The sequence below is a fragment of the Mesoplodon mirus genome, assembly GCF_964341445.2.
Source record: "Mesoplodon mirus genome assembly, chromosome: 13".
NCBI lineage: Eukaryota > Metazoa > Chordata > Mammalia > Artiodactyla > Ziphiidae > Mesoplodon > Mesoplodon mirus.
The window spans coordinates 27,534,806-27,554,614 of record NC_138989.1 but is presented as its reverse complement, the minus strand read 5'-3'; the positions used below and the strand labels follow the sequence as shown (position 1 = coordinate 27,554,614).

Here is a 19,809-nt window from a genome sequence, read left to right as displayed (position 1 = left end):
CTGCTTGGTCAGAGATGGACCTGCAGGCTGGCTGACTGCCTTGTTCCGGTTTCCCAGGTGGGGCTCACCCCAGCCTGCAGACATCCCCATGGGGCTGTAACAGGTCCCCTAGGCCTGGCCACGGGAGCAGTACTGAGCAAGGCCGACCTCCAGCACTGCTGCGGCCAGTCTGCAGTGTTAGCATCTGGCCAAGGGGAGCAGCTTGTGTTTGGTGCAAAGCTGAGGACACCAGAGGAAAGAAGCATCATCACAGTGGCTGAAAAGAAGCACTCAGTTCATCTCTTACCTAAATATTTAGATCTTTAATTTCTATTTTACTATCTTTTAAACATGATATTGGTATATAAGATTGTTAACAGATGATTTTAGTAAAGAAGTTGCATTTCATTCTTAAAAAGGAAGTGAAAGAACTCAGGAGTCCGAAGTGTGGGGTGAGTTGTTGGTTATGGTGCCATCCCTGAGGCATTGCTGCCACCTGGTGACGGCAGACCTCAAGGGCAGGCTGCGTGAGTGCACAGCCCCAGTTCCCCGACTTCTGACTTCCTGAATCAGAAGCGTGACGGGAATGCTGGGGGGTGGGGGGGGGGGTGGGACACTATCACGGACACCACCTGCCTGAGCTGGCCTTTACAGTCAGATACTTTCCAGATTTACTGCAGTGATTTTGCAAGGTCAGCTGGTCGCGCTTGGGGTGGACCCACATGCAGGGGCCAGCGCGGGCAGGCCTGGGCCTCACAGGCCTTGAGGGTGTTGCACTGAGGACAGACGCACACATTGCAGACATGGGGCAGCTAGGAGTAGGGCCACCACACCCTTCAGAATCCGGCTTGGCCAGGGAGCTGGGGCAGGGTGGGTGGTCAAGGCTGCACAGGGCTGCCCGGGCCCTTGTAGACGACCTTCTCCAGGCCGTCCACCACCTGCGAGTACTCAAGGTACGAGCTGAAGTGCGTGCACTCGAAGCGGCTGCTCCCACGCACGTACTCCAGGAACTCTGGTGTCCCCGGACAGATGACGTTGTCGGCCAGCAACACTGTCCCCTTCCGCAGCAGGCCACACTCCTGCAGGGACAGACGGACGGTTGGAGGAGGTGAGGGTGGCCTAACCTGGGGTCAGCCCTGTGCCAGCTCCTCACTGGCAGCGGCCACAGCAGGAAAGGGCTGTGCTGGGCGGGGGTCTCCTTGCTCCTCCTGCATCCTCAGTACAGCAGGTGCTTACTAAGCGCTAGCTGGAAGTGTGAGTGGAGGAGGTGACGGGGCCAGGATTGGGAAAGCCACAGTGGTGACTAAGGCCAGTGGGTCCCTTGGTCACCGGGTGCCAGGAACACAGGGCTCCTCCAGGTCAGAGAGATGCCTGGTGCCCAGTGTGTGGGCTGCTGTCAGCGGTCACTGGAGGTTCAATCCGGCCTGACCAGGGTGACTGTTGGGGGGCAGAGATGGGGCACACCTCCCCACCCACCCACAAGCCTGGCCCTCGGGTCCACTCTGAGGCACCCCATTTCCACCAGCGCCTGGGCCCCGGGCAGCTGGCCAGTGTTCCGGGCTTGGGCTCTGCAGAGGGAGGAGCGGCTGGACCTCCCGGGTCCCTCTGCAGTCTCTCTACGCTGGGCGAGGAGATGCTTAGATTACATCAAAAATCAAAAGAGGAAATACCTCGAGAGGAAATGTTTGCCTGGGGGAGGGGGTGAAGGGACGGCCCAGTTGTTCTGTTGGTAGCTGAGTTTTCTTTACATGATCATCAAATAAAAGTGAAAAAGAAAAAAAAAAAAGCAACCCCAAACGCAGAAAGCAAAATCAAGCAAGGGCCCCAGGCGTGTCTTAAGTTGCCAGCAGGACCACAGGGGCAGACGGGCACCCCCTGGTGACTTAGGAATGCGAGGTCCACTGTGCAGCCCTCGAGTCTCCCTGGTGGTGGCTGCCTCCCTTCTGGCCCATGGGCTGAGGGAGAGGCCAAGGGCCCTCAGGCCAGAGTGGAAAACACAGCTGTGAGATCAGTGAGGCTGGGACAACCCATGAGCCAGAATTTGAACAAAGTACCTCTATTGAATCATGGAGCGTTTCTCTTAGGAAAAAAAAAGGAACTTCCCAGCAACCTTGATGAGAAAGGGCAGCCTGGGAGCAGGCGCCCCCCACCCCCCGCCCTGCCCAGCCCCAGGAGGGCATCTCAGGTCTGGGCAGGAAACGCCCAAGGCGAGCTGGAGCTCATTCTGAAGGATGCAGGTGGACAAGGTGGGCTCAACAAGTCAGGTGCTAAACCCACAAGTTAATCACGGAGGAGGGATGCAAAAGCTGTGCCACCCTCCTGGGTACAGAGCCCTGGAGAGTTCTGGCCAGAAGCCCACGTCCGAGTAAGGCTGTGTGCTGGCCGCAGGGAAGGAACGGCATTCAGAGGACCAGAGCCGGGTCCACTGTTCCCTGACCCTCCCCCCTTCCGCCCAGGGTGTGGGCTGGGCTGAGACTCAGGCCACCGTGTGGCTTCTGTCTGTCTCTGGCTCTGGGGGAAGCCAGCTGCCCTGCTGGGAGGACACCCAAGCAGCCTGTGGAGAGGCCGGAGCAATGGGGGACCGAGGCCGCCTTGAAGCAGCTCCTGGTCTGAACAGCCACCTTCCCTCCCAGCCCCTCACCCCAACCCAGGGGGAGGAGCCAGGCCCAAGCAGAGCCTGGCTGCAGGGCTTCAGAGTGCACGTTCCCAATTCACAACTTTTCTTCTTTTGAGATAATTACCAGCTTTGAACAAGCGGCACTGAGAAAACTATTAGTTTCCTAGTTACTAAGGGCAATATTTGCTGCTTTTCTATCAATGCAGGCCCCGTAATTATCACACACCCCAAAGCTGCTGAAAGCGCCCCTCCCGGTGACGCAGGCCCAGCTGCTCAGTTGCCCAGATGTGCTCCCTGCGGCCGCCCCGGCTCTGGCCTGAGGGCCTCTGTGCCAGCCCCCCACTGCCACCCATCTCGGCCAGCACAGGTCCCCGTGCAGCTCCTGGTCTGGGTCCCCTGCACCGCCACCCCTCCCCACTCCACACAGCCAACAGGATCTCTCCGGAAGACAGGTCTAGCCTGCCCTCACCTGCCTGAAGCCCTCCTCCGTGCCCTGCCTGTGTGGTCAAGCCCTCCACACACAGCCCTAGCCCACTGCCTCCACCCTGCCCAGTCCCAGACCATCCTGCACCCTCTCACACCACCCGAGCCAGGGCTGGTTCCTTCTCACCTCGTCCAGGCACCAGGCCCACTACACCCACGCCAACACCACTGGAGCAAGGTCCTGCCCGGCCCCAGCTATGGCTCAAGCAGCCGTGCCCCCCATGGCCACAGTCCCCCTGTGCCGGGCGATGCCCGGCCTGTGCGGGAGCCGAGGTGGGCGAGCAGGGGACTGACAACAAGGGTCAGCCCCATGTGGCTACCGGGCTGGAGGCCGTGGTGGGGCAGAGCGTGGTGGTCGGGAGGGACAAGGGAGGGACAAGGTGGTGGTCATCAATATTGAGCTCCACTCACCTGGGGGTGAGGCAGCCTCCCGGAGGCTACCACGTGGTGCCGGAGGAGCAGCTGGCACTGAGGCTGGACAGCCTGGGGGTGGGCACGGGGGGACGGGGGCGATGGGGCGTACAACAAGGAGTCTGGGGAGGAAGGTGGGCAGGAGACGCGTATTTCCCTGGCCGGCACCTGCCACCCAGTCAGGAGAGCCGCGTGGCCACTAGGCTGCCTCCCTCTTGTCTCCCCGGCCCAAGCCCTTGCAGCCCCGGGTGTTCACCCCTCCCAGCCACCCTGGCACAGGCTGCCCTGCAGGGATCCCCCTTCCTCCAGTCGCCACCCCGCCCAGGGCCCCGCACTCCCCTCCACGTCCTAACCGCAGGCAGGCTGGCCCAAGCCTCCCGGGCCCCCAGGGCCGCCCTTGGCTGGGCCCATCCCGGCTAGGCGGGCGCAAGGCTCCTGTCAACTATGAATTGGCATTTTCCATTGGCACTTACCATCTACCTCTACAAGGATTAAATCATTTGCTGCTGCAGCTGCTGACTGTCAACACCCACTGAAAGGAGTTCAGGTAGAGAGCTAAAATGAGGCACTCTGTGCTCTGGGAAAAACTGGCAGAACAGGTCTTCAGATAGATATTTTCAGGAGAAGATTTTATGAGCCCAATTCTTGTATCTCCTTGTATCTAGAAAAACACTAAAATCCTTCATGGTGATGACCGCTCCTCGTGACTAGCAGAAACATTTGGCCAAAAAATATGCGCTCGATTGCATGTACTCCCCCTTCACCAAGATCACATATATACTGACCTTCCCCCCTACCTCTTTGGAACAGTTTCTCAGAGCTACGGGGGTCCTGTCTCCCAGGCTGCAGTCCTCATTCGGCCCCAAATAAAACTTAACTTGCTACTCTCACATTTTGCAATTTTTTTTAAGTCGACACTGACCTCCAGGAGGAGTGTGTCTGGCAGGTACCGGTCCTTCCAGTGATCGAGGAAGACCATGTCCACAGTGTCCACGTCATATTTCTTCTTCAACTGGGGGATGATGTCCTCGGACGCCCCAACGACAACGGTCACCTGGAACAACAGACCCCCACCCAGACTCTTGAGTGTCCAAGGGGCTTCTGGGAGACAGGTTCCTGCTCTGCCCCTCCCTCTGGGGGCCTTGGGAGTCTCCTGCTCTGTGGACCGGGGATGCGGGCCAGCTGGGTAAACGTGGCCTTGAGCCGCCGGGGTGTGGCCCAGGCCCTTCCTGCCCTCCTGGCCCCTGGAACCTGTGTCCACATCTGTCACCCTAGGAATGGTGCCGCACCCTGTCCTGCAGGCCTGCGAAGTCCACCATCTGCTGGGTGATGGCGGCGTAGTCAGGGTTGAGCTCGATGGTGAGCAGCCGGGCACCAGGCAGCAGCAGGCGGGCCATTCGCACGGCCGAGTAGCCACAGTAGGCACCCAGCTCCAGCAGCACCGAGGGACGCTGCTCCCTCAACACGGCGTCCACGATCTGGCCTACGGAGGGGAGTGGGGTGAGCAGGCAGGGGGTGACCCACCCCAGTCCTGGCCCATCTCCTTCCTGACTGAGCAGCAGCCCCTCCCAGTGCCTGGCCCCTCAGGCCTCTGCTTTTGCACACGCTGCTCCCTCTCTTTTCCACCATTCCTCCCTGCCCGCAACTCGTCCTAACCCAGAGCTGCCCTCTGTGGAAGCCCCCAGACGTGACAGACGTGACAACCACTGTCCAGCCCCCACTCTGCCCCCAGGCTGCACTCAGAGCCTCCCCGGCTCCCTTGAGCTGGACACTGTCAGAAGGTCCAAGGGGGCTGGACAGTTGCTGTCACGTCTGTCCCCAGGGCCTGACTCCAGGGGGTGTAGTGCGGCACTTGCCTGTGCCCCAGGCTGGAGTCCAAAGGTCAGGAGGCAGCCCAGTGGGGGCCTGGTGCCTGTGCCTGGCAGAGTCCAAGGGTCTCCATACACCCTCAGGCCCAGCCAGGACACCCAGGGACCCACTGCCCGCCCTGTGCTGACACCTGGCTCTGCCTGATGGCCTGCGAGTGCAGGGCCCACGTGGAGACTCTGCTGTTGCCTCTGACTGGCATTGGCAAGGGGCCCCCTGAACAGCACCTCCTGGGGGGGGTTTATCAAATGTCCCACCCTCTCGTGGGGACAGCAACGTGGGCGTCTGGGCTCTGCACAGCCCCTGACCCTCACCTGTGCCGGCCGCACTGCCCACCTTTCTTGTCGCCCACGTTCATAGCCCACTCCTTCTGCGAGCAGTAGGCGTCGATGGCGTCCAGCACGCTCTCCGGGTCCCCGGCCACCGCGTGCTGCAGCACGTGGCGCAGAATACGCTGCTCCTTGCTGTTGCCCATGAGGAGGTTGCGGACGGGGTGCAGGACAAGCTCGTTCCAGCCAATGATGAACAGGCCCCAGAGTCGCAAGGCCTGCAGCAGCCACAGCAGCGCCAGCAGCACCAGGCCAAGGGCGCCAGCTGCCAGCAGCAGGGGCGGGGCCTCCAGCATCCGAGATGGGGCAATGGGCGGGGCTCTACCCGGCCTTGCAGCCTGAAGGACTCCTGGGAGCACATGGTCACCACGGTGTTAGTAACCTGCCCTCCTGGCTGACCCACGCTCTCAGTCTGGGGGTGCTGCCACTGACCCCCCCGGCCACCCCCCCGTGCTGATGGGGGTACAAGGTTCAAGAGGCCAGCCACATGCCTGGTGGCCAGCTCCAGGTGAGCACAGCCACAGCCCCACCCACCTGCACACCACTTCCCGCTGGGGCTGCAGCCCGGGTAGGGAGCGGGTGTGTCTGGCTTCCCCCAGCCCCCGCGGCTTCCCAGGTGGCTCTGACAAGGGACACAGATGGCCTGAGGCTTGTTTACACAGCACAGGGGAAGCCAGCCTCAAGCACAGCCCCCTTGGGCACTCCAGGAGCTCATGTGGCCCTGTGAGTTTCCAGAGAAGGACACAGGGAGCCCCCAAGTCAGGCACACAGGGCACAGCCCATTGGCTCTTCCCGTAGGGGACGACCACACAGGGCCAGTCTGTCCCCTCTTCCCCTTTGAGGAGGAAGGCCACCCTGCCACCCACACCACAGTGGGAGCGAGACAGGCCTCCCCCTGGCAAGCGACCCTTTAGGCAGGTAGCTGGGGTCCCAGTCAGATGAGGGGCCCAGGGCCCCTGAGACATGGCAAGGCTGAGCTGGCACAGAGCAGAGACCTTAAAATGGAAAAGGATGAAAGACAGAGGAAGGTGGGAAGCTTCCATTGGGGCTTGCAGTCACGCAGGGGTCATGCACAGGAAGGGGCCACACAGGACCCCACTCCCCAGGAAGCTCCCATTTGGAAAGGCACATGGGAAAGCGGGCAGGCCAAGGATCTTGGAGGGGAGACCCCTCGAGGACAGCTCAGGGCTCCAAACCCCAATGCCCTGGACCACGAGGAGGGGGCCTGGTGGGCAGAGCAGGGATGAACAGGGGAGCCTGGACACCCAGACGACTGAGTGGTCTCAGGCCACATGGCCTATTTACACCAGGCACAGTGAGCCCGTGGTCAGCAGGTCAGAGTCTGCACACACAAAGGCCCAGGTGGGGTCCACGCCCTGCTCTACTCCCAGGCCACTGACCAGACCTGCCTCCTCAGATGGCTCTGCCCCCCACGCCCCTCCTCTGAGCTCAGCAGCAAAGCAGATGGAATTTGTGTGAGGTTCTCCTGCCTTTAGGTAATTTAAGCAGGAACCATAACCTGAAGGTGACCAGAGTCCTGGCACGTGGGCCCCTCCCGGAGGCCGGTCTGGCCCTCAAGTGAGAGCAGAGAGGCAGTGAGACGTAGCCTGGAGCGTCCCCCAGTCCGGGACTCCAGGGACGGCCTCCCTGGTTTCCCTGGTCCTGGCACTGCCCTGCAGGCTAAGGAGGCACATGCCCCACGGGGCAGGACGCACCACCACCCAGGAGGCAGGTGGGGGAATCACAGGGGAGGCGCCGTGGGTTAAGGCACAGCGCTTTCTTCCAGGGACAGGTGACAGGACTCAACAAGGAGGGGCCGAGTGGCCTGAAGTGACCAGAACTGCTCACTGTGCTCCTTTCTGCGAGCTTAGGAGCCCCTAACCACACCTGTGTTGCTTTATGTATCATGACTATCTTCACTAGCGGTGGTGAGATGTTGGATCATTTTGATTTATTCTCTGGGTTGATGAAAAAAACTAATAAATGTTACACATAAATATCAAAAATAAGAAGGAATATTCCAGGGACTTCCCTGGTGGCTCAGTGGTTAAGAATCTGCCTGCCAATGCAGGGGACACAGGTTTGAGCCCTGGTCTGGGAAGATCCCACATGCCGCACAGCAAATAAGCCCGTGCGCCACAACTACTGAGCCTGCGCTCTAGAGCCCATGTGCCACAGCTACTGAACCCTGTGTGCCTAGAGCCCGTGCTCCACAACAAGAGAAGCCACCGCAATGAGAAGCCTGCACACTACAACAAAGAGTAGCCCCCACTTGCTGCATCTAGGGAAAGCCCACGCCCAGCAACAAAGACCCAACGCAGCCAAAAATAAATTTATTTTAAAAATAAATAAATAAATAAAGCCACTGAAGGAAGCCACACTTGGAGGAAGCGCTTCAGGGCCATGGAGAACCCTCTAAAGGGAAACAAAACATGGAGGGCTCCTCTTGTTTCAGGTCTTCGTACCCAAGTGTCTTCTGCTCTGCCCTTCCAAAGAGCCACGGTGAGGTCACTTGGTGTACCCAGTGGTGGCCTTGGGACCCTAGGATCCCAACGCCCTGCTTGGCTCTGGGCCCAGGGTGGGAGATAAAGAGCCCCAGTTACCCTGACAGGAGGACAAAGGGGCCATTGGCCAGAAGGTAAGAGCCGATGACCGAGGGGCACCCTCGAACCCTCTGTTTCTGTGTGTCCTAAACACACCATGATGGAAAGGTTTTAAGGGGCTTGCAAAGTGCACTTTCCAAACATGGTTCCCGACCGCAGTGAGGGGAAGGGGCAAAGCTCTGTGCAGGATGCTGTGTCCTGTTCCCGGTAGCTCTCGCCTCAGGACAGGGGCAGTCCTGGGAGAGGCTGCTGTGGCGATCCGGTTTTGCTGAGGAGGCTGGACCTTCATGAGGCCTCCACAGGTGACACATTTAGCATCATGATAGCGAGAGGGAAGTTGAGGGAGACACAGATAAATGAAAAGACATCCCATGTCCATGGACTGGAGACTTGACATTGTCAGGATGTAAACAGTGCCCAGCGTGACCCTCAGATACAATGCCACTCTCACCAAAAAAGTCCAATAGCATTTTTGCAGAAATAGAAAAATCCATCCTAAAAATCATATGGAATCTCAAGGGACCTACAATAGCCAAAACAATCTTGGGAAAGAACAAAGTTGGAGAACTCACACTTCCTAATTTCAAAACTTACTGCAAAGCTACAGTAATTAACACACTGTGGTACAGACACATAGAACAAACGGACAGAACTGAGAGGCTGGAAACAAACCTTCACGTCTATGATCAAATGATTGTTTTACAAGGTGCCAGGACCACTCCATAGGAAATTGTTCTGGGACAACTAGAGTTCCGCCTGTGAAAGAATGAACTTGGACCCTTACCTCACACCATATACAAAACTAACTCAAAATGCATCCAAAACCTAATTTTAAGAGATAAAACCATAAAACTCGTAGAAGAAAACGTAGGAGTAAATCTTCATGACCTTGAATTTGGCAATGGATTCTTTGATATGACACCAAAACCACCGGCAACAAAAGAAAAACAGATAGAATTTCATTAAAATTAAAAACTTTGTGCATCAAAGGACACTATCTAGAGAGCAAGGGACAACCCAGGGGATGGGAGAAAATATTTGCAAACCACATATCTGATGAGGGTTTAAAGTCCTGAATATATATAAGAATTCCTACAACTCAAAGACAACAACCCAGTTAGAAAATGGGCAAAGGACATGAATAGACATTTCTCTAAAGAAGATACACCAACAACCAATAAGCACACGAAAAGGTGCCCAACATCACTAGTCACTAAGGAAATGTAGATCAAAGCCACAAGGTACGACTTCACACAAATTAGGATGACTTCCCCCAAAAAAGGGAACATAACGAGTGTTGGCAGGGATGTGGAGAAATCGGAAACTCGTGCACGGCTGATGGGAACGTAAGACGGAGCAGCTGCTGTGGAAAAAAGCTGGTGGTTCCTCAAAATGTTAAATATAGAGTCACCATATGACCCAGCAATTCCAATTCTGGGAGTGGACCCAAGAGAACTAGGAGCAGGGACTTGAACCTGCACTTGTCCACCCACGTTCTGAGCAGTGTGAGTCACAGCAGCCGAGGGACGAACAAATGGAAACGGACGAATGGACAAAGTGTGGTCTATCTGCACACTGGGGCATCACTTGTCTATTAAGATGAATGCAGCCCTGATTCATATCCCACAAGGAAGGAAGTGCTGACACCCTGCTACATCATGGATGGACCTAGAGGACGTTATGCTCAGTGATATAAGCCAGACACAAGAGGATAAATACTGAATGTTTCCACTCATATGAAATACCTACAAGAAGCAAATCCACAGAGACAGAAAGCAGAACAGAAGTTGCCAGGGGCTGGGGAGGAGGAGGGTAATTACTGCTGAATGGGGACAGAGCTTCTGCCTGGGATGATGAGAAAGTGCTGAAAATAGCGGCAATGGTTACCCAACTATGTGAATGCACTTAACGCCACCGAACTGTACGCTTAGAAATGGTTAAAATGGTAAATTTTAACTTATGTATGTTTTACTACAGTAAAAACAGTGGAAAACCAAGAAAACAAGACACCTTGTTTCTGGTCCTCCCTATTCCAAAAAGAAAAAGGGACACACCACTCCCCACTAGGAAGCAGGATCCAGAAAAACCAGCCCAGCTCCCAGTCTCTCTGTCCTCTGGCCGCCTGCCCCCTGAGACTGGGTGCCTGGGGGCAGCCTGCTGCCCGCCCCACAGTGCACACTCACCCCCTTCGGGAGGAGGGGAAGGCCTTCTTTTTTTTTTTTTTTTTCTTTTTGCGGTATGCGGGCCTCTCACTGCTGTGGCCTCCCCCGTTGCGGAGCACAGGCTCCGGACGCGCAGGCCCAGCGGCCATGGCTCACGGGCCCAGCCGCTCCGCGGCATATGGGATCCTCCCAGACCGGGGCACGAACCCATTATCCCCTGCATCGGCAGGCGGACTCTCAACCACTGCGCCACCAGGGAGGCCCGGGAAGGCCTTCTTGTCCTGAGCTTCCTCCGACACCTCCAGTGTATGTACATACCCTGCATCCATCTCCCCAGAGACAGCACGTGGACCTGGGTAAGGGGCAGGCCCTCTCTCCCAAAACCACAACAGCAACAGCCCACCCCGCAAACCTTCCTTATTATAAGCCCATTATTTTTATGGCTGCGTTGGGTCTTTATTGCTGCTCGCGGGCTTTCTGTAGTTGCCGCGAGTGGAGGCTACTCTTCGTTGTGGTGTGCAGGCTTCTCATTGGGTGGCCTCTCTTGTTGAGGAGCCCGGGCTCTAGGCACACGGGCTTCAGTAGTTGTGGCTGGCGGACTCTAGAGCGCAGGCTCAGTAGTTATGGCGCACGGGCTTAGTTGCTCTGCGGCATGTGGGATCTTCCCGGACCAGGGCTCGAACCCGTGTCCCCTGCATTGGCAGGCGGCTTCTTAACCACTGCGCCACCAGGGAAGTCCCAAGCCCATTCTTAAGTGTTCCCCCTGCAACCCCCAAACCACGCCCTCCCTCATCTCCTATCACCACTTATCCTCCTGGAGATAATCCCCCCAAGGGTCCAATGCAGACGCTGGCCAGGGCCCTGGCCCCCCTCAGACCCAGGTGGGGACCGGCAATCGGGGCACGGACACCCAGAGCCATGGGATCTTCCGTCCCGGGGTTCCGAGGCTTGTCTGAAAGGTCCATCAAGACACTGGGAATGCCTCTGGCCCCTCTGCAAAGAGCTGAATGTGCTGTGGCGCCCGGGTGGCCCTCCCCCTGTCTGGAGAGCAGTGGATGCCTGGGCCTCAGCCACACTCGTGGGGAAGCCGAGGGTGGGCCATATGGCACTTGTGTGGGGGCTCCAGGAGCCACACAAGGCCAGCCAGCCTCCCGGAGAAAGGGCTTGAGGGGCGCAGCGTCCCCAGAGGGCAGGCCTCAGAGCACAGGCAACAGTTGGGGGCAAAAGTGTGGGCTGGCCAGGGTCCTTGTGAAGGGGGTCCAGGAGCTGGGTGTCTGCCGGGGACACGCAAAGCTGTGCGCTCAGGCAATGCCCGTGTACACCCCGTGGGACGCGGAGGCCCAGGGACCACAGGCTCATCTCCCTTCCTTGTGATTCTGGCTCCAGGCACGTCCACAGACCACAGTGAGGACAGGTGCTACCCCTGAAGCAGGGGGCAGGGGAAGGCCAGAGCACCTCCTGGGCTGGAGTCCCTCCTGGCCCTTGGGGGCCACTCTGCTCCTCCCTGGGGACTCCCTGCAGCCCCACGGACGGAGCAGCACTCGGGCTGCCTCTGCCCACTTCCTCCTGGTCGGCACAGCATCCTTGCTAAGGATAAGGTGGTCTTGAGTGGCTCCCCTTTCCACTCCCTCCTCCCCCAGCCCCTGCCTCCTCTGCCCTCTGTCCCTTCCGGGCCTTTCCCCTCCCCCCAGCCCCTAAAATCCCCCAGCCCCTGAAACCTTGGGCCCTGCCCCACTGGGGGCTCTCAAGGGACTCAGGGACCCCCGAAAGCAACCACTTGAGGCTGAAAAGGAAAAAAAAGTGAATTGGAAACATTTAGTCTACGCCTCCCTACGATTATATATCAGGGAAGAAAAAATCTTAAAGGTGTCCCCACAGATGCTGGTGGGAAGCTTTAAGGCCTCATATGGAACAGGTAATTAGCCTGCCCCACCTGCCACAACATGATTTGGATAAAAATATAAAACAAAGCAAAGACAAGGTCCAACTCTTACATAAACTAGTGAGTTTTATATAATTGTATTTATGTCTGACGCATAGCTAAAATTTTTTTTTAAAGAAAACCATCTCTGTTTGCATCTGTCTGTATGTTTATGTAAGATTGTATGTTTATATATATATATATATATATATATATATATATGATATTTCCCTACCTCCAGATGGTATTACCAAATCAAGTTATAAAATTCCTTAAAGGAGTTCTATCCTAATTGGCTTCGAGAGGAACAAGCACTTACATAAATTAAATCTTCCTAAAACTCCTGAAATATAAGGACCAACTCAACTGTTTTTCAAGTTCCTGTAATCTGGTAAATCTTTGCTAAATAAAACTAGTTTAATATTGTTCATTTCATAAAACAGGTGTATCTTTAGAGTTGTCAACATTAAACATAGTGCAAATACACATTTTTATTCTACTTGGTTTACTAGTCAAATAGCTAATATTTTATCCACTAGACATTTAAGATTTTACACGTAAGTTTGATTTTAAATCAAATCTAGTCACTATTCTGACAAACTTTATTTCAATAATAATTGTGTTTTATAATGTGTCTGCCTAAAAACATTTTCCAAAATCTTTTTGGTAACTTGCAACCTTAGAGTTATGCCAAGTTAAGTTAAATAACAGATATTCATTGAATATCTAAATAATTTCTAAATAAGATAAAGTGCTGAGGATTTCCCTGGTGGCGCAGTGGTTAAGAATCCGCCTGCCAATGCAGGGGACACGGGTTCGAGCCCTGGTCCAGGAAGATCCCACATGCTGCGCAGCGACTAAGACTGTGCACCACAACTACTGAAGCCCGCGTGCCTAGAGCCTGTGCTCAGCAACAAGGGAAGCCACCGCAATGAGAAGCCTGCTCACCGCAGCGAAGAGTCACCCTCACTCGCCGCAACTAGAGAAAGCCTGCACACAGCAACAAAGACCCAATAGCCAAAAATAATCAATCAATTAATTTAAAAAGATAAAGTGCTGAAACATTCATTATTAGGCATAAGTTTATATACTTTTGGCTTCTCATGTTTATATGATACAAAGAAGCTAAAGACATTTGGGTGTGTTAATAAACATATTCTTGCCACAGTTAAACAATTTGTACTGTCAAAAGCATCTACCTTACAGATTACGAGATGTTATATTCATAAAATTTGCTAATCTGCTACAGAATACTGGGATATGACAGACAATTTGCAATTGCCTATTTCCTAGTTTTCTCTGTAAAATAAAGGTTGCTAATGGTTAAAAATTATAATCAGTGTGTGAGAATAAAACTACTACTAGATACAAAGCAAAGGGAAACAACTTGGTACACAAAGTTGGAAAATAGGATGTGTTCTTATGTGAAAAGTATGCAGAGAATGTAGGACGTGTTTTTGTTAGGGAAGGAGAGTCGTTTTGTCCTCAAGTAAAATAAAAAAGAGGGAAACAAACCTGAATGGACATAGAAAGTGGTGGAAGGTTTGTGGAAAAGGAATTTTGTGTTGTGAGGTTACAGCTGACTAAGGTTAAATGGATTTGTATACAAAGTTTTCTTAAATGAGCTTTACCATCAATAGCATACTGATACAAAACTAGAGCTTGTTTTCCTCTCTGTTAAAATGAGATTTCTTGGATTATTGGTCTGCTTTTAATAAGAGATTGTAAAAGGTTTCTCTCTGCCTTTTGAATAATCTTCCTAGGAAACAAAGCTGTGTCTTAAAATAATTCCCTGTACCCCTCGTTGCCACTCGGGAGAACTGAGTGTCCCCATTGGTCAAAAGCCCAGGTCTGCAGTCCTGCTTCCTCCTGTTACTACTTGTGAGTGAGCTCCCGTATTGTCACTTGGTTAAGGAGATAACTGAGTCTTGTTCTGCAGTGAGCTGGGATCCTATTTAATCAAGTGTTCAAACCGTCTGACATTTTGGACAACTCTGTCTTCCCAAAATCAATCCTAAATGAAGTCTGGATCTCAAAATGGCTTTGGGATTTCCCAGAGGGTCCTTGGAAAATCTCAGTGGTTTGTACTTTTACCTTGTAAAAGAAGGGATGTTAAAAATAATTAGGTCTGTCTGTTAAGATAATAATTAGGTCTGTCTGTTATGGTAAACTGCATGGGAAGCAATGTCAAATAAGAAGAGAATCTTAACTTTCCATACGTTATATTTGTACAGGTAAACACTATTAATATAAATATTTTAGAAATTTTGTTTGCTTTCTATATGTTCTGGTATAATGTTATCACTCATAATTATAGTTAATATTTAGAATGGTGTGTATGTTACAGAAACACCCAAATTTCCTTGTTAATTGTGTTTTTATGATGACCTCTCATCAGTTCTTTTTTTTTTTAATTTTTATTTTTGGCTGCGTTGGGTCTTTGTTGCTGTGCATGAGCTTTCTCTGGTTGCGGTGAGCAGGGGCTACTCTTTGCTAAAGTGTGCGGGCTTCTCATTGCAGTGGCTTCTCTTGTTGCAGAGCACGGGATCAAGGCATGTGGGCTTCAGTAGCTGTGGCACGCGGGCTCAGTAGTTGTGGCACGCAAGCTCTAGAACGCAGGCTCAGTAGTTGTGGCACACAGGCTTAGTTGCTCCATGGCATGTGAGATCTTCCCGGACCAGGGCTCGAACCCATGTCCCCTGCACTGGCAGCCGGATTCTTACTGCACCACCAGGGAAGCCCCTCTCATCAGTTCTTTAACCACAGTCATTTAAAGTCTTTTGTCAGATACAGGTAACTCTGTTTCACTCTGATACTTCTCCAAAGCATTTGTAATCAGCTACAGGCCAGGGGGCTTCATCCTCAACAAAAAGGGCTTGTCTCAGAGACCTGCGGAAGGACTGGGCAGGGACCTCGGGCAGTGCCATCCCTCTGGACTAAGGATCAGAACCCAGAACCCAGAACTCTAGTGGAGAAACCCATGGGCCTAGGAACTGCTCTCCCAAGATCAAGCAGAACGAAAACTAACTACATGACACAATGTTCATTGCAGCTCTATTTACAATAGCCAGGACACTGAAGCAACCTAAGTGCCATCGACAGATGAACGGATAAAGAAGATGTGGCGCATATATACAATGGAGTATTACTCAGCCATAAAAAGAAACGAAATTGAGTTATTTGTAGTGAGGTGGATGGACCTAGAGTCTGTCATACAGAGTGAAGTCAGAAAGAGAAAAACAAATACTGTATGCTAACACATATATATGGAATCTAAAAAAAAAAATTGGTTCTGAAGAACCTAGGGGCAGGACAGGAATAAAGACGCAGAGGTAGAGAATGGACTTGAGGACGCGGGGAGTGGGAAGGGTAAGCTGGGACGAAGTGAGAGAGTGGCATGGACATATATACACTACCAAATGTAAAATAGCTAGCTAGTGGGAAGCAGCCGCATAGCACAGGGAGATCAGCTCGGTGCTCTGTGACCACCTAGAGGAGTGGGATAGGGAGGGTGGGAGGGAAATGCAAGAGGGAGGAGATATGGGGATGTATGTATATGTATGACTGATTCACTCTGTTATAAAGCAGAAACTAACACACCATTGTGAAGCAGTTATACTCCAATAAAGATGTTAAAAAAAACCCCAAAACTAACTACATGAGACTAAGTAAACTGACAAAGCATGATTACAATTTTTATGGCTCCTGTTTAGAATACTGTTGGCTCTTTTCCTTTTTAAGAGTTATTTGTTTATTTTTTAAGTTATTATTTATTTATTTGGTTGTGCCGGGTCCTAGTTGTGGCAGGCCAGCTCCTTAGTTGCAGCTCGAGGGATTCTTAGTTGCGGCTCACTGGCTCCTTAGTTGCGGCATGAGAACTCTTAGTTGCAGCATGCACGTGGGATCTAGTTCCCTGACCAGGGGATGAATGCAGGCCCCCTGCATTGGGAGTGCTGAGTCTTATTCACTGCACCACAGGGAAGTCCCTTGTTGGCTCTTTAATGTCCCATTTTCTGGATATTAGAGAAAAAAAAAATTTCCCTTTTCTCTTAAGCTGTCTATGAGTCATAACAATCTAGTAAGTTATACATCTGTAAACAAAATTGAAGCATTTATGTTTTTCTCTGTACCTGATCCCTCCAAAAATCAGAAACTATTATTGAGTATCCTTATTTTCATAGCAATATAGTTATTTGCATAGGTTTAATAAGACTCTGTTTTCTTTGTGATAGGACATAACTGAAAACATTGGTTGTATTACCAAGGAATGTCATGTTTGAAAATGACACATGGATTCAGCTATGACTAGACGGTTCTAAGGAACTGCAGTCACTTTATGGAACCAAGGCTTAAAAAGCCCTCTGGGAAAACCCAGCCTGGTGCTGGGCATCCAGGGTCCCCAGTCTCCCAGGGAGCGAGGAAGGTCGCCTCCTACAGGCCTAGGAACCCTGGGATATTGGGGGAACCTTGAGCAGAGAGGAGTTCACTCGAGTCTACAGGTGAATTCTGCTGGCACTTTCTTGACTTCCTAGTCTTGGAAGCTTTTAAATGTCCAATCTGAGATTCCCTGTAAAAAACTCCACGAGGCAAACTTTAAAAGGGCTGTGTGTCAACCATTATTCTTGCTGAACTTACGTAAAGAATCAGCCCAAATCTAGTGAGACCAGAGCTATTTTGTAAACAAGAATAATCTTACTTTATCTTTGATCAAAAATGGAAGTGACTACAGAGAGAAATTTTGTCTCAGTGGAGAAAATAATACACCTTGTGGGTCATCAGAGTCCAGTCCTGTCTATTGCCTTTGAGGTTTTATCTGCCTGTTCGCTGGACTGCACTGCCAACTTACAACATTTGTCAGCATTCAGCAGATCCCCAGGCCTTTCCATTTCCTTCAAAATCTGGTACACCTCTCCAAATATCAATTTTTCCCATTTTCCTCCCTCCCTCCTGGTGTGACTGCCCAGACCCATCCTGGGACTCAGGTGTCGTGTAGCTGCCCTTTTCCTCCAGGGTCTGAAAAAGCCCTGGAAGCTGAAGGCAGATAAGGTGGCAGGAACTTCAGAGAACCGGTCACCACTGCCCATCACATGTGGGCCACTGCGTGAGCCCACTGGGATGCCCACGTCTCCCGGGCTCTGCTCCGGACGGAAGTAGCCTTGCCTGCGACCCTGAGGTCTCCACATCACCACAAACATTCACAGGCAAACCAGGAAATCTAGTGGACTGCCATCACGGCCTCACTCCACCACTTAGAGACTTGAGAGCTCAACGTCTAAAATCTTCTCAACTGGCCGGCCTCAGGACTGAAAACCCGGGTTTACTGTTGGCTCCGACCGTTCACTAAGGAGATGCTCCCAGACAGAACCCAGCCAGGCCCCTCTGAGCCCTCTTCTCCAAGAGACCTCCTGTAAAGACTGGAACAAACGCTGACTGCCTTTCACAGCTAGAGGCCACTTCCCTACAATGCCCTGGCCCCCCACGGTGCCCGCCTGACAAGCTCATCACTTCTAGCAACACCGTCCAGCTTCTGCAGGAGGGCAGGAGTCAAAATCCAGTTGGCAAGCTCAGGTGGGAGTCACATGGCCCATGCCTCTTCGCACTTTTTGTATTTTCTACCCCCTGAGTCTCGAGCCCCGATGCCCCCCCACCCATACTTAAAAGGCCCAGTTGCCTCTGAGCAAGTCTGGAGGGTGCTGGGGTCTTTACCCAACTGTGCAGTTACCAATGTCCTCTGTGTTTATCTGACCCACTCTCCTGGCAAGCCCCTCAGACCCTCCAGTAGTGGAGGCAGCAGCGTGCAGGAATCCCACTGTTCAAAACTCAAAGGCTGGTCTGGGGCAGGTCGGGACCCAGGCTTCCCCCTTCTGGTAGGGCCACCATTCCCACAAAAGGTAAGGCCCCAGGGCACCCCGGGAACTGCCAGAGCTACCAGTTGGCTGAGGCCCTCGCCCAGGCCCCCACGGTTCTCCCTCTCCGAGGACCCAAGGACAGTCAGACCCTGACTCCGCAACCCATTCCCATGGCCAAGCCCTCCCAGAAGCCAACACGCCTGGGGTCGCGGTCTCCAAGCCCTGTGGTGGCCTCTGTGCCCAAGTGGACTTTCTCTCTGCAGCACGACTCCCCCTTCCTCCACCAGCCTGGTGCCACCGCCCCCACCCATGTCAGGAGACCCCACCCCTTGTCCAGAGAGCCCCTCACCCCAGGTCCTGGGACACCCCCACCCCCCACCCCACTTAAGGTCTAGGGACTCCACCTCATGTCCGGAGACCCACTACAGATCCGGGGACCTCGCCACCCTAGGTCCCGGGACCCCACCCCAGGTTAAAGCCCCCCTCCATGTCCGGAGACCCTGCCCCAGATCCGGGGACCCGACCCCCCCATTTAGGGTCCGGAGACCCCACCTCACCTCCGGAGACCCACCCCATGTCCAGGGACATCCCCCGCCCAGGTCGGAGCCCCCCGCAGGCGGATCCCTCCACCCGGATCCGCCCCCCATTCGAAGCTCCTCGCCCCGGGTCGGAACCCCTCTCCCCGTCCGGACCCCGCCGGGTGGGCCCCTGGCCGCGCGCACCAACCTTGGGCGTCTCCGTCGGTCGTCGGCGCAGGCAGCGCGGCGGGCAGCCCGACCCGGCCAAGGCCCCAGGCTGCGGCGGCGGCGGCGGCGATGGCGGCGCTGTGGGAATCTGCCAGGCGCTTCCGGTGGCGCGTGCGGGCCGTGCCGGGCGGAGCGCGGGGCGCGGCAGGTCTGCGGAGCGCGAGCTGGCGGGCGCAGGATCGGGGTCCGCGCGGGGAGGCGGGGCGGGGGCCGAGGGGTCCGCGCCGGCGGCCTTTCCCCGCGGGGAACAGCGCGGGGAGAGTGGCCGCCTCCCTATCCCCCGGCCCAGCATTACCTGTGGTCCCGACCGTGGTGACGGTGGCTCATCTCCCGAGGTCACCAGGTTTCGCGCCCTGCGCACCCCACTGGACAGGCCTCCCACCTCCTCCCCAAGGCCCCGTGGGCGCACACAGCAGGTGCTCAATAGATGCACGTGCAGGGAATCGAGGGGACGCTGAGTCCGGCGGTCTGCACTCTGTGGGTGCCATGGGGGAGCGGAGCACACTCTGCTGGTCCTTCTGGAGCCACCAAGGGTCATGGACCAAACCAGACAGCAATCCGATGACCGCGAGTGCTGGGCCTGCTAGGGTCCTGAGCACCGGCTGGGCACACAGGGCAGGGGTGGGGTGGTGGTTCCCGGTTGGGGGGCTCCCCCAGAGCTGGCCACAGTGCCACCGTAGTGTGGCCGGTCCCACGCATGACAACATTCTCCCCACCACATCCCTGCAGGGACCATCCCCCAGACCCTACCCCTGGACTGCCCCACAGGGAGTGAGTGCTGAGGTGCTGGAGCAGGGACAGGGGGAGGGCTCCTTCACGGATAGGGTGCTGTGGGAGGAAGAT

General features: G+C 54.2%; 2 protein-coding genes across 7 annotated transcripts in view; one reads left to right on the top strand and one right to left on the bottom strand.

The window, feature by feature from the left end:
* Positions 1–282: 282 nt before the first annotated feature.
* On the bottom strand, positions 283–19,038 carry COMT (catechol-O-methyltransferase). The gene is made up of 5 exons (XM_082641294.1): positions 18,947–19,038; positions 5,693–6,034; positions 4,780–4,973; positions 4,413–4,544; positions 283–1,058 (listed from the first exon to the last, which is right to left on the bottom strand). Exons 2-5 carry the CDS (start codon positions 5,979–5,981, stop codon positions 858–860), a joined length of 816 nt encoding a protein of 271 aa, XP_082497420.1. The 5' UTR covers positions 5,982–6,034; positions 18,947–19,038; the 3' UTR covers positions 283–857.
* Positions 18,952–19,809, top strand: part of TXNRD2 (thioredoxin reductase 2) — a 34,618-nt gene continuing 33,760 nt past the window's right edge. For all 6 annotated transcript variants that reach the window (XM_082641289.1, XM_082641288.1, XM_082641293.1 and 3 more), the window contains exon 1: positions 18,952–19,114. In XM_082641289.1, coding sequence (XP_082497415.1) covers positions 19,036–19,114 — 79 coding nt within the window. In that variant the 5' untranslated portion in view covers positions 18,952–19,035. The remainder of the gene's footprint in view (positions 19,115–19,809) is intronic.